We start from the raw sequence: 11,823 nt of genomic DNA, 5'->3' as shown, positions 1-11,823 counted from the left end.
AGTGAAAACAATATTGTGAACAATATGATCATACTTTTAATTGAGCAAGATAGATGTTATATAGACGACACATTGACTGTTACCGTTGACTGTCATCAATGCTCTGGTTCAGCGTTCAAGGTTCAGAATCCCTGATGTCGAATTCCCTCCTGAGAAAGCGCAGATCCTAGCTTTCTGTAACTGAGTATGTTAAATGGTTATAGATTATTAACATAACAATGTTTGTTTTTGCTCTTTTTAACAACAGTTTTGTCGTGTGTCAGACTGCTATTTGAATGGCAGCATTGCCCAAATTTCAAGCTCAATAAATAAATTAAGAGTGATATGAATAAATATAATGTTAAAAATTGTTTGTGTGAAATGATATGTGTAAGACGTTCTGAGGATGTAGCGCCTCGCTACAGTGTTTTTTCACCAGGCGAGTTGAGTCAACACCTGCAGGGTCAGATGAAACATGCGTAGGTCGGAATGATGAACATGAAGAACACCATCATGAATAAATAAATAACATCAACACTAAAAATGAAATGAAAATGATTCCATTATTATTAATGGTGATATAAAACAATGAAAATAAATCAATAAATGCCAAATACACACTCAAAAAGTATAAATAAATAAATAGTAATATAATCATATATATATATATATATATATATATATATATATATATATATATATATATATATATATATATATATATATATATATATATATATATATTCAAAAACATACAGGTGGCTCAAAATTGATGACCAATTTAAAGCATCTCCATCAATGCATTTTGATTTCATGACCTTCAAAGTTTGACAAGTGAATAAATTGAACATTATAGTTGCAGATGGACTTAACTTTGGTGTGAGATGGGAAGGTGCGAGGGAGTTGGAGCGGTGGTGACAGGGACTTACTCAGGTGTCCTCTACACTCAAGTCAGCCTCCAAGCGGCAGAGGCTGCACTCTGTTGACAGTTTTATTTCCAGTTGAAGAGAGTCAATACTGCAATATTTTCAATGACCCATGGCTGGGATCGCCTTCAGCTTTTCAGTCCCAGGCATGATCGAGGGTCAGGTTTCAACTCTCCGATCTCACGCTCCCCTGGGAGAAATGTTGAGACGTGAACACATTTAAACTTGAGTGTATAAATGGCTTTGTGATCAGCATCTCACACAAAAACAAGTGATCCCAGTGATGTGTTTGTTGAGTCAGGTCACAGTGCAGCTAACATGCCGCCTGACGTGCTGCTGTCATTGACCCATCTTGTTCTCTGCTTCCAAAAGTGCTCCAGAAAAGTGTGTTTAAAACAAACAAGGCCACGACTGAGAGCCTCAACACCAGCGAAATCTGTTTTGGTTAAACTTTGGACATCAGTTGCACAACTGCTTCCACAGATATTTTCATCCAGACATGTTTTGACAGCCAATGAAAGACCCAAGCACCTTCATGTTGACGGCCACCCTCAACTGTTTGCAGAAGCCCAAACATGCAAACAAAACCACATGACCAGTGTGGACTGGTGGGGTGGATCTTTGGACCTTTATGTAGAACACAGAACAAGCAGAACTAGTTCCTTCTCAGATGAAAATGGCCATCATCGTTCTGGCAGCTCTGCTGTTGACCCTCCTGTCCGTGGGTCAGTCAGCTCCTCTGACCGACTGCGACAGTCTGACCCGGCGGGTGGAAATCACAGGACGGGACCAGGTGAGACTGAAGTCGCTCCGCAGACTCTGTGTTTGATCCTGCTTTTGTTGCAGCTGTTGGGAAACTGGAGGCACATCGGCGAGAGCTCCACCGTCCCCGTGGCCCCCAACATGATGAAAAGGTTTCTGGAGACATCCTGGGCCCAACTGACCGCAGCCGATGAGCCAGACAGTATCATCATAAAACAGCTTCAGAAGGTGTAAGTTGCTGCAATTTCTCAAAAGGTTTGGGTGTAAGGTTGACAGATGTCAAGCAAAGGGACCCGCATTTTTTCGCTCGTAACAGCAGGTGATTTTACTCCTGCGGCAGATTTGGGAGATGCTTCTTCCTGAAGGCGAAGGCCACCTTGATGAACAGCACCTTGTCCTTCGGTGAGTTCGGGTCGAATCTCCGGACGGAAATTCCTCAGGTTTGACATCCAACACTGCCACTGTCTCTGCTGTCTTCCCCAGTCAGTCCTTTCACCATCGTGGAGGTCTTCCTCACCACCAGCTGCCCCGACTGCCTGGTCGTCTCATCCAACACCACCCTCGGTCTAACTACATACTCGGGACTGCAGCTACTGAGTGAGTCTCCTCTTGAAAAACCTCTATGATCATCCTGCTTCTGAAGCAAGTGCTGTTTATTTGGTCAAACAAAGCTTCCATTTGCTGCACCATGATGGTGTCTGGTAAGTTTGGAATGTGAAATTGAAATTTTAATATAAAATAAGTACATGTTTTCACAAGTATTTATTTTGGTGCTACTAAAGAAAACTTGGCGTTGTCTTGAAGCCTGAAGAAGTAGGGACGACATTTGTACTGTCTTGGTTGTGTACTTTATGGCAGGGGTCCTTAACCTTTTTGATCTTTTTCAGAACTAATTCAAGGACCAGAACCGATTTATTACTGTGATGACTGATTTCAGATTTCAGAATTATTGACTTTGTGTTCAATAACAACAGATGTAAACAAACCAAAACCTAGGTGAAATGACATGAAACCATGTGATCGGCGCCAAGATATTTGCCATGCAAACATCATGAATAAATGATGAATAAAATAGATATAATAAAATATTATTATATATCTAAATATTATTATAAATATTTTAACTATTTTATAATGATAAATATTTTCTTTCTCATAAATAAACACTATAAGTAAAGTGTAAATGAAAGTATCGTCATAACATTTTCAAATTCATTTTAATTTTAAAAACTGCTCCACGGTGCTTTCATGAACAGTTTTTACTGTTGGGGGCGCCATCACTTTTTTTTTTATCATTTCTTCTTTTCAAGAACTTCTCCATAGTTGGTAATAGCTGTCAAGTCAATTCAATGACACACTACTGCCACCATAAGTGGCTAAAGTATTAAAACTGCGCGTCTCACGGCCCAGAGGTGTTAAACAAAACAACTTTAAGTGGCCCTCTAGGGGGCGCTATAGTCAAGAATCACATTTTATGGCACCGAGGCGCTTGTTTTGGAACCAGGGAGGAGGTTTGCCGTTAAATCAGAGGTGTTGCAATGGGCCAGAAGGCTGAGCACACGCTCAGTCGAGGGATGAACGGAGCGTATTTTTATTGAACTATTGCTAACACTCTGTTGATAGGAAATGAGTCTAAACAAACAAACAAAGATAGCCGGGAACACTGTTGCACGACGGTCTGAACAAATGACTCATTGCGTTAGTCTGGCTAAGACTGGACTTTTCAAATGCATGTTTACAACTTAGTCCCACAGTGGGGGTGAACTTGGATTTCTCTAACAGGATGATGTTGTGGATTAGATTGCATGGAACCGTAGTCGCTCGAATGACACAGTTTGAGGATTAAAACTTCAAAATAGCTGGGTCATTATAATGGGGTGTAGGTTTGGTGCAGAGTCCTGGGCGATGGCGATGAGAGGTCCTCACAAAGATAGAGATACAAACGTGCGTGGATCTAGCCACTAACTGCCGGCACTGGACCTCAGGTCTCTGTCTATGTCTGTGGTGAATCCTGATACCAGTGAGTCGTGCTGTGAGTCGTGCTTCACAGTTTAAAATCAGGATGAGAACAATACCAAGAAACATCAATGCATCAATGACAATGCAAAGTTAGACGAATAAAGTAGCAAGATAAAGCATGATATAAAAGATGATATAAAGTGAAAATATGATCTGAATAAAAAGAAGAACCAAGGCTTGTTTCAAAAAGTGCAGCTTCTTAAACATGGAGCTCTGAAATGAAAGGGGAGGCCATTCTGTAGCCTTGGGGATCCCACCTGAAAGACTCCATCACCCCTTGTTTTGGTCTGCTGGTCTCATGACCATGACCTTGAATCATATTCTACAACCCAACAGGTCAGTGCAGGGGGGCTATAATGGGAGTGGTATGGGAGGTTTCACTGCATCAGGTCAACAGTAGCTACATGCCCCCGTCATTCTAGGATCACAAACAAAGCGACAACCACATCAACAACCAGTTTAGAGTCAAAACCCCCGGATGGTGGCTGCTGTGAACCGTCGCTCTGGTGCACAGATCCCGGACCTCTTTAGCGCGACTAGTGATTTGTACCAAGTCAAATCCAGTGGTCTCAGAATGTCTCCTTGCGAGCTAAATTTTATTTTTAAAAATGCCTCGACTTCTTTCCCACTCAGGTCGTAGAGACTCTGTCACACCTGCTGAGCTGGATGAGTACAGGAAGCAGGTGAAGTGTCTGAACCTACCTGATCCAGTCATCCTGAACACAGAGAGAGGTAGGACGCCATACGCAGGCCACCAAGAGGGAGCGAGCCGCTCATCTGAAGGCAAGATACTGACTGCTTCTTTCTTTCAACAGGGTATTGTCTTGATGACGCCAGTGTGCAGGATCTGACTCCAGCCATCCACTCGGGTGGGACGGACGTCATGGCCCAGATGGATGAGCTGCTGAAAAACAAGGCTGCCATAGAGCAACTGCTGCAAGGGGTTTTCAACTCTCTGCTGCCGTCTCAGGACAACTAGTGTTGGGATTGGGGCAGTAGAAAATGTCTCGACTTGCTGACTTCACCATTTTGCAATATGAGTGGAAATAAACACGCGGTTCTGAGTCCCAGCTTCTGTAAGGCTGGGACCACATGATCAAAAAAAAATAAAAAATAAATAAAAATCACTGCCTCCATCTACGCTGCAACTGCCATAGAAAAGATGACCTGCCACCCCAAAAACTGCCTTTTGTCTTTGTGGTGTACACACACCGAATCTCACGCAACAATATCATATCCTACTTTATCTCTGGTCCACTTGAAAAACGTGTCAAAAGGACGTCAGATGCAAAATGAAGCGTGAAAAAGGCAGGACAATGATGCTGGTGTTATTCAGGCGACTGCTCACTGTAGACAGACCAGTAGTGACGGGCCTCGTGAAGCAGTGTCATCATTCAGTTCAGTAGGTGGCGCTCTTGTTTCAGGGATGGGCGATAACTGACCGTACACAATATACCGCCAAAAACCATTGAAAAAAAAGGCATCTCTTCTGCAATATTGGAAGGGACTTTGGTGGTTTGGGTGAACATGAAGTCACATTTTAAGAGCAAGTTGGAGAGCAAAGTGATACTGGAAGTAAAGAGAGCATGGGTTTTTGGTTCAACTATAAGACACTGTTTAATGTGGACATATAAATAAAAAATGGCAAACATAAGAAAGAAGAAGGCTGATGTACAGTAACAAAAAAAACAAAAAACACACACACAAACAATATTAACAGCGAGTCCTTCACCAAAGAAATCTGAATTTGGGAGAACAAAGAAGTCAAAATGAAATTTCTTCTCTGACTGGCCACAAAGCAAAAAGGATCAGGACCAACTCATGAAGTGTCCAGCTGGACCCAGAGTGCAGCCAGGCTGTGTGATTGTCACCAGAGTAGGGTGATAGGGCCCCAAAAATGTGGTCAGGACGACCGGTTTGGTTGATGTTCCAGAGGCTTTCGTCTTTCTGCAAACAGGCTGACTTCAGAGCAGGTTCCTTTGGTGCCTGTCGGAGTCCAAGCCAAGTGGGACACAAGCATGAGGGAGTGCACTGGAGGGTGAGGTCTGAGGACATACGGGCACAAGTGTCTCATGTGCTTTAGGTTGGTAAGAAACGAGTGATGAGATTCCCATTGGAGCATCCCGGAGCCGTTTCAGGTTCCCAGGCCAAGCACAAGTTTCCAGTCAGCATCACGGCTCAAGCAGGGGAACCTCGGGAACAGGTGGGATTTGTAAACAAGGGTTTATTAGAAGAGGGTGAGGACTGATGCTACCCTGTAAACATAAGAAATATTCCAGGAAGGGTAGTAAGTTGGGAGCCTGACAGCTGGAGTGGCTCTGACGGAGCTGTGCAGCAGCAGAGGTTGGGAATCAGACCACGGCCGACTAGTCCGGTCTGAAGATAGGGATCTTAGGTAGAAACTCTATTAGGATCACCTGCGTGGACAAGAGGCAGGACCGTTACACTCCACAGGAGCAAAAACATTTCACAAGATACACGCTCCATTGTGGACAGTGGACATTTATCTATTCATATTTGCTGCATACTGTCAACCACAGTAAACCTAATAGATTCATACTCACATATTCCATCATGTTGTTGGTTTCACACTTTCTTTTGCTTAGTTTCCAGTGCAAACACAACTGTAAAAAAAAAAAAACAGCAACAGTGACTACAGTTCAATCAACCAGGTGGGGAAAAAAAAGAGGAAGGATAGCGACTCACCTTGTGGTACAGTCGGCTGTTCTCCCACTCAAGAAGCTTTTCTAGCGATCTTCTTGTCTAAAAAGCAAAGCGCATGTCGATCAGTGAGGGACGACAGACACATGGCACAGCTGTCTCACCCTCTTGCTAAGGCAGATGACGGGCCACAAACTGAAGCCCAGGGTGCAACAGCAGCACAGGCAGCCACACAGCAGCCACCGCACGTTCACCGGCAGTGTCTTTCTTAGGCAGCCGTTCACACGCGTGATACTGGCTTTGAACTCTTCTGGAGCCACCTGAAAAATGTTAAAACAACAAAAACAAAACTCAACTCTGGAGGCAACACAGTTTGGTCTGTCAGTCACAGGAAAGACATCAGCGATGAAAGGCTACCAGTGAGGTTCACTTCATGGATGTGGTGGAAGATAGTGTGTAGAGGTTCGACATGAGAAGAGAGAAAAGGGAAAACAGATGAAAGAATGACATCATTGTAATGTATTTGAGCTAATGTAAGGAGACAAGTGTAAGACGAAGTGAATGTCCTACAGAGTGTGGAGAGTAGCTGGACCCCGAGCTGCGTCATACACTGCTTCACGGTTTTGGACAGGTCTGTTCAGCACTGTAAATGGCATACACTTAAATTCAAGTTCTTAAAATATAAATATATATATATATATATATATATATATATATAAAACTCAACTACTATGCTGTTGAGCATGCTCCTCAACGTCTCTGTGATTCTTGGAGAAAGCTGTGATGTACTCAACCAGCCATCGTCCTATATGTACTGTGATGTACTCAACCAGCCACTCTCTGGAAAACCCTGAACCTGCACCCAGGAATATGGAGTATAGCTGGTGCTAGAATGATAGTTTTCACAACCTCATCTGGCAGTTATTGACAAACTACCTCACAGAGGAGCTTTGGAATCTGCTTCAAATGTTCATGCATGGTGGACTATCGCCGACTAGTTGCTATAGCCTTACAATGAATGAGAATGTATCTTTCATCGATGGTTCGTGCGATGATGGAAACAAGGTAATGCGTTATTGTGCAATCATTCATCATCATTGTGCTGTTAACTGAGGCAAAACGGAAACTAGCTGCAACAGAGTTGTCAGCCTATTACCCGCGATGCACTGTGCTTCACCTCCATCACATGTGGCATTGAGGACAGATAATGCAGGGATGAAGCTCAAGTAGATGGTGAGACAGAAGCATGGTGTTTTCAAAGGTAGCATGCAGCATGAGAACGTACACCCCAGCTTTAAAGAGCATCTGAGGCAATATAAACATAGTGTATGTCTCATGGGGATTTTTGTTGTTTGCTACTCCTCTGGCCCTCAGCAGAACAGCTCAAAAGTTCCAAATTCACCATTTATTATGTTCTGTTTTCGAGCCACCCTCATAGAGATGGGATCGATCCAGTATCAGACTCTGATACCAACATTGGAAATCCCAGGTCCAACCAGCGGATACTTCAAATTCATGAGCCGGGTGTGAGCTTCACCTTGTCAGATGAAATCTCTTCTAGGTCAGCTGCTCTGCAAGCTCACTGAAAACTGTGGAATGGATTTCCTCAACACTTCAATGAGACATGGAGCAATGAGACATAACAATGCAGAGAAAAAACCATTCCACAGTTTGCAGCCATTTAGCAGCACAGTGAGCTAAAACAGGGCTGGGATGTGCGGTATTTACAGTATATGTGAAGCAGATGTAACCCAAAGTACACAGCAGGAGTACATAAGTGCAAGCAAGGTTACATGTAAATGGCGCGAAATGTCACGCCGGGAGTTTTCGCTTCTCAAACACGGTTTTGCCACAAAATCTGCTGCTGGACTTCAGAGTCCCACATCACTCATTTAAACTTGACAGTAGAAAAAAAAACTTTTTGTACACATCTATTGCGGAACAACTTAATAAATATGAAGTGTCAATGTGAAATCTTCAGAATGGCAGATTTGTTTTCAGGATGATCATTTTTGTTTGATGGACTTATTGTTTTTCTGACTGCCTTTTCTGGTCTTGCCTTTACTAACAAACACCAACTGTAATGACGGATATAATAAAGTAACGCGAGATATGGTATCAGACCAGGACTAATGTTGGTATCATGTTGGAAATGAAAAAATGTGGATCGCTGCAACCCTACTGCAGAAAGTTAAGAAGTAGTCTTTTTTTATCACAAACTTTGCTGGATTATTAAGAAAACATGAGCAAATACATATTTTGTTTTTGGGCCCAGATTCTGATTTAGGTGGACCTCCACTTGTAACAAAACATTATTTGTACTAGTAAGTTGAGAATGAACTATGAGGAGTAGCACTATTCAAAGTCGGCAAAATACGGTGTACTGCAAATGATTGCTGACGCAAATAAGTCAATAAGTACATTTCTGGGATTGTTTCCTCAAGTAAACCTTTATAACATAGAAAAACTGACAGCAATTTGGTTGTGAGCAAAATATAAAAAATGTGCCGGTGCTCAACAGAATTAATGTATTATTATAATATAATTTATAATTATTTGGGTTACAAAAGCCCTCTTCTAACAATGATTTCCGTAGATCAGATAAACTGAACTTCTGAAGGTAAATAATAAATCAAACAATGTGAGTTACTGGTGTAATCTGCTTCTGTCCCGTGTGTTAAACCAGAACTGTGCAAACAAAGAACTGACTCATTCACAACGCTTACTAGAAACACATCCACTTACCTTTCCTGTCAGAGCTGAAGGGAACTCTGACTCGAATTTATTACTTAGTCCAAACCTGCGGTGACAGAGGAATAAAGGTGCCATTAGAGAAAACGAAGAAGCCGTTTAACACTGAGACAAGAATCAACACTGAACACTTCCACTGCACGTCACCAGGTTCTGAGAAAGTCATTGGTACCGGAAGTTAGTAGCACTGACTAGCGGACTCTATTTAATACCACAACACAAGTTGTGTACTTTAAAAACACACGGACTAACAAATTTTTCATTAACAACCGTTTAGTGAAAGTAATGAGGTTCCGAGGTACAACTTTAGATATTAACAGCTTACAACCGCCAACAACACAGAACGCTCATATTAGCCGCAAGAGTCGATGAGCAGAAAACGTGAAATAAGGCCCAAAGTCAGCGCTTTGTTTTCATGACAACACCGTACCGCGCCTTATATTGAGTGTAAGTAGAAGCGTGTGGCCTCGTGGCTTCGTAAAACATAACACTTGAGTGTTTTTCTTTATGAGTTAGCTCGCTGCTAACTAAGAAGCTAGTTGCTATGCATGGTCCAAAATGGCTCATCCAGCAAGCCTTGGTCACCGATAGCCGCTCGACGGTGGCAACACTTTGAATGACTTGAGTTAGAAGCTCACACAGTGACGTGGCCAGACCCCCGCACCACCACCGGGTCCGGTGCGTACTTCAGCAGCTGTTCCTCCGCGGCCCTGTCCTCGTCCTCCTCTTCCTCCTCCTCTTCTTCGTAGATCTCGTCGAAGTCCTCCATCATGGCACGGCTCGGAGTCGCGCTTCCCGGTTGAGACGCCGGGAGAGGCACGATGCCGGTGAGCAGAGGAACCGAACCAGGCAAATGTGTATCAAGGGGGACCGACTGCGCCGCTCACGCGAACGTTAAACGACTCGAGAGCAAAGCAGAGTTCACCGCGTCCAGCAGACCCTGAAACAAAACATCAACATCCGCCGCGTTCGCCGCACGACACCGGAAAAGAGTCAGACGTCGTGACGTCAGAGTTCCTTCCACATTAAAATAAAACTAACTAGGCAAAAAATGTGTATAGCGCAGATTACTTCCATGCAATTCAACTAAATGACTCACACCATTGTTCTTTGGTAGGAGTTTGTATTAATTTGCTGCGAGGTTCATATTTTCATCTGACATTTTAGTGTATCCTGTTTGGTTACAGCTCGATTCCAAAACTCAAGATCACGAAATGTTTCAACAACATATTTCAAACTGTCTTTAGCGTAACGAACTATCCGGCTTGATAATGATGAAGAACAATAATATGGTACAAGGAACGAGGCACATAACAACATTTAGAAGACTGGCTAAATGAATATAAATTAATATATTACTGAAAATCAAATGAATTAAAAAAAGAAGAAAGAGTGGCCCTTTGTTTTGTTTTGAAATCTTACCCCGGAAGTTGTTTTATTAACCCCAGTCAGTCTGCTGTGAAAACACAGAGTTAAACATACGCATAAGAAAAAAAGTGAACTTTATAGAATACTATTCCTTTTTACAAGTAACACTTTTTTGGCGCGTTTCCGAGCTGAAAACGTCTGAAGATCCGACTTCCTGTTTGGTGTGGACGCTCCAATAAACTTGTAGCAAGCGGTTGAACGTCTTCAGAAATCAGACCGTTCACATCATGGCACCGAGAGATTATATACAGACGGTATCGCAGATATTCAGAGGCATGACTCCTTCCGTCCCAACCGGGATCTCGACCGTCAGTGTGCTATCTGTGACGGTGTTCGCAATCCAAGCCAGTTTGGCGCTGACCCCGGGGACCTTCAGCGTGGGCTCTGATGCTCTCAGAAGCGGACACCTCCACAGACTCATCCTCTTCCCTCTGTACCACAGAAGCTCCACACAGCTGCTGCTCAGCATCACAACATTTGTCTTTCTCAGCCGGACCTTGGAGAATGGCCTCGGGACTGTTCGCTTCCTCTTCCTGTTTGTGGTTCTGTCCACCTGTACTGGTTTGCTGTATTCTGTCCTTGACCTCCTGCTGGACAAGGGTGACCCGCATCACACGGAGGGGCTGGTTCCTGCGGCGCTGGCTTGCGTGGCTCTGTCCACCATGCACTCCAACATGAGCAAGGGCTTCCTGTGTGGCGTGAGTTTCAGCACCATGGCTCTTCCCTGGGTGTTCGTCATGGCCACCAGTGTGCTCATCCCCCATGCGGTGCTTCCCTGTAACATCACCGCTGCTCTGGTGGGGGGGATCCACGGGAAAGGCTGGTTCTCCTATCTGGACTTAACCGAAGCCAGAGCTGGTGTTCTGGAGAAGATGATGCCTTTCAGACTCTTGAGGAAAATTACTCTTGTTACGTTTGTGCCTGCTTCCACAGAGGAGAGGAGAAAGACACTTCTGCCACAGGTCAACCCAACACCCGGGTCGTACCCGGTCCAGGCCTATGCCCCTCTGTCCAGCATCAACAGTGCAGGTGCCAAAGATATGACATACGAAGGCTGGGTGACCTCACCCCCAACTCCAGCAGCCAGCTGCTCAGAGCAAGCCCCCGCGATAGCAGCACCATCAGTGTAGTCTCTCTGGGTGCTACTTGCTACTCATGTTTACCTCTTTTTTTACTGTGCCATCTCCTGAACTGCCTTCAAATACTATCAATAAATCAATTTGATATTGTGTCCATTGAAACTGTCAACATGCACTGCTGACAATATGCATCACGGAAGAGAATTATCAGACCAGAG

The 11,823-nt window shown here is 43.7% G+C and overlaps 3 protein-coding genes across 3 annotated transcripts; 2 read left to right on the top strand and 1 right to left on the bottom strand.

The window, feature by feature from the left end:
• The first annotated feature begins 1,529 nt into the window (after nucleotides 1–1,529).
• LOC128754910 (uncharacterized) lies at nucleotides 1,530–4,810 on the top strand. Its single transcript, XM_053857900.1, has 6 exons — nucleotides 1,530–1,698; nucleotides 1,752–1,897; nucleotides 2,008–2,069; nucleotides 2,151–2,264; nucleotides 4,320–4,418; nucleotides 4,502–4,810. The coding sequence occupies exons 1-6, from the start codon at nucleotides 1,576–1,578 to the stop codon at nucleotides 4,663–4,665; spliced, it is 708 nt and encodes a 235-aa protein (XP_053713875.1). The 5' UTR covers nucleotides 1,530–1,575; the 3' UTR covers nucleotides 4,666–4,810.
• Nucleotides 4,811–5,277: 467 nt separating this feature from the next.
• On the bottom strand, nucleotides 5,278–10,055 carry LOC128754911 (cysteine-rich hydrophobic domain-containing protein 2). Its single transcript, XM_053857901.1, has 6 exons — nucleotides 9,737–10,055; nucleotides 9,093–9,147; nucleotides 6,512–6,667; nucleotides 6,393–6,449; nucleotides 6,251–6,310; nucleotides 5,278–6,103 (listed from the first exon to the last, which is right to left on the bottom strand). Exons 1-6 carry the CDS (start codon nucleotides 9,868–9,870, stop codon nucleotides 6,053–6,055), a joined length of 513 nt encoding a protein of 170 aa, XP_053713876.1. The 5' UTR covers nucleotides 9,871–10,055; the 3' UTR covers nucleotides 5,278–6,052.
• Nucleotides 10,056–10,555: 500 nt separating this feature from the next.
• On the top strand, nucleotides 10,556–11,716 carry LOC128754611 (rhomboid domain-containing protein 2-like). The gene has a single exon (XM_053857343.1). It carries the CDS (start codon nucleotides 10,754–10,756, stop codon nucleotides 11,654–11,656), a length of 903 nt encoding a protein of 300 aa, XP_053713318.1. The 5' UTR covers nucleotides 10,556–10,753; the 3' UTR covers nucleotides 11,657–11,716.
• The last annotated feature ends 107 nt before the right edge of the window (nucleotides 11,717–11,823 follow it).

Source organism: Synchiropus splendidus, chromosome 2 (genome assembly GCF_027744825.2).
Source record: "Synchiropus splendidus isolate RoL2022-P1 chromosome 2, RoL_Sspl_1.0, whole genome shotgun sequence".
Taxonomy (NCBI): domain Eukaryota; kingdom Metazoa; phylum Chordata; class Actinopteri; order Syngnathiformes; family Callionymidae; genus Synchiropus; species Synchiropus splendidus.
The sequence above is the reverse complement of the archived record's forward strand: the minus strand, read 5'-3'. Positions and strand labels throughout refer to the sequence as shown.

Excerpts from the sequence above, each read along its gene's own strand:
- LOC128754910 (XM_053857900.1), top strand. The coding sequence starts at position 1,576 with ATGAAAATGGCCATCATCGTTCTGGCAGCTCTGCTGTTGACCCTCCTG. Across the intron at positions 1,898-2,007 it reads ATAAAACAGCTTCAGAAGGT|ATTTGGGAGATGCTTCTTCC; the intron begins GTAAGTTGCTGC and ends CTCCTGCGGCAG. Across the intron at positions 4,419-4,501 it reads CATCCTGAACACAGAGAGAG|GGTATTGTCTTGATGACGCC; the intron begins GTAGGACGCCAT and ends TTCTTTCAACAG.
- LOC128754911 (XM_053857901.1), bottom strand. The coding sequence starts at position 9,870 with ATGATGGAGGACTTCGACGAGATCTACGAAGAAGAGGAGGAGGAAGAG. Across the intron at positions 6,311-6,392 it reads ACAGCCGACTGTACCACAAG|TTGTGTTTGCACTGGAAACT; the intron begins GTGAGTCGCTAT and ends TTTTTTTTACAG. Across the intron at positions 6,104-6,250 it reads CCAACAACATGATGGAATAT|GTGATCCTAATAGAGTTTCT; the intron begins GTGAGTATGAAT and ends TTGTCCACGCAG.
- LOC128754611 (XM_053857343.1), top strand. The coding sequence starts at position 10,754 with ATGGCACCGAGAGATTATATACAGACGGTATCGCAGATATTCAGAGGC.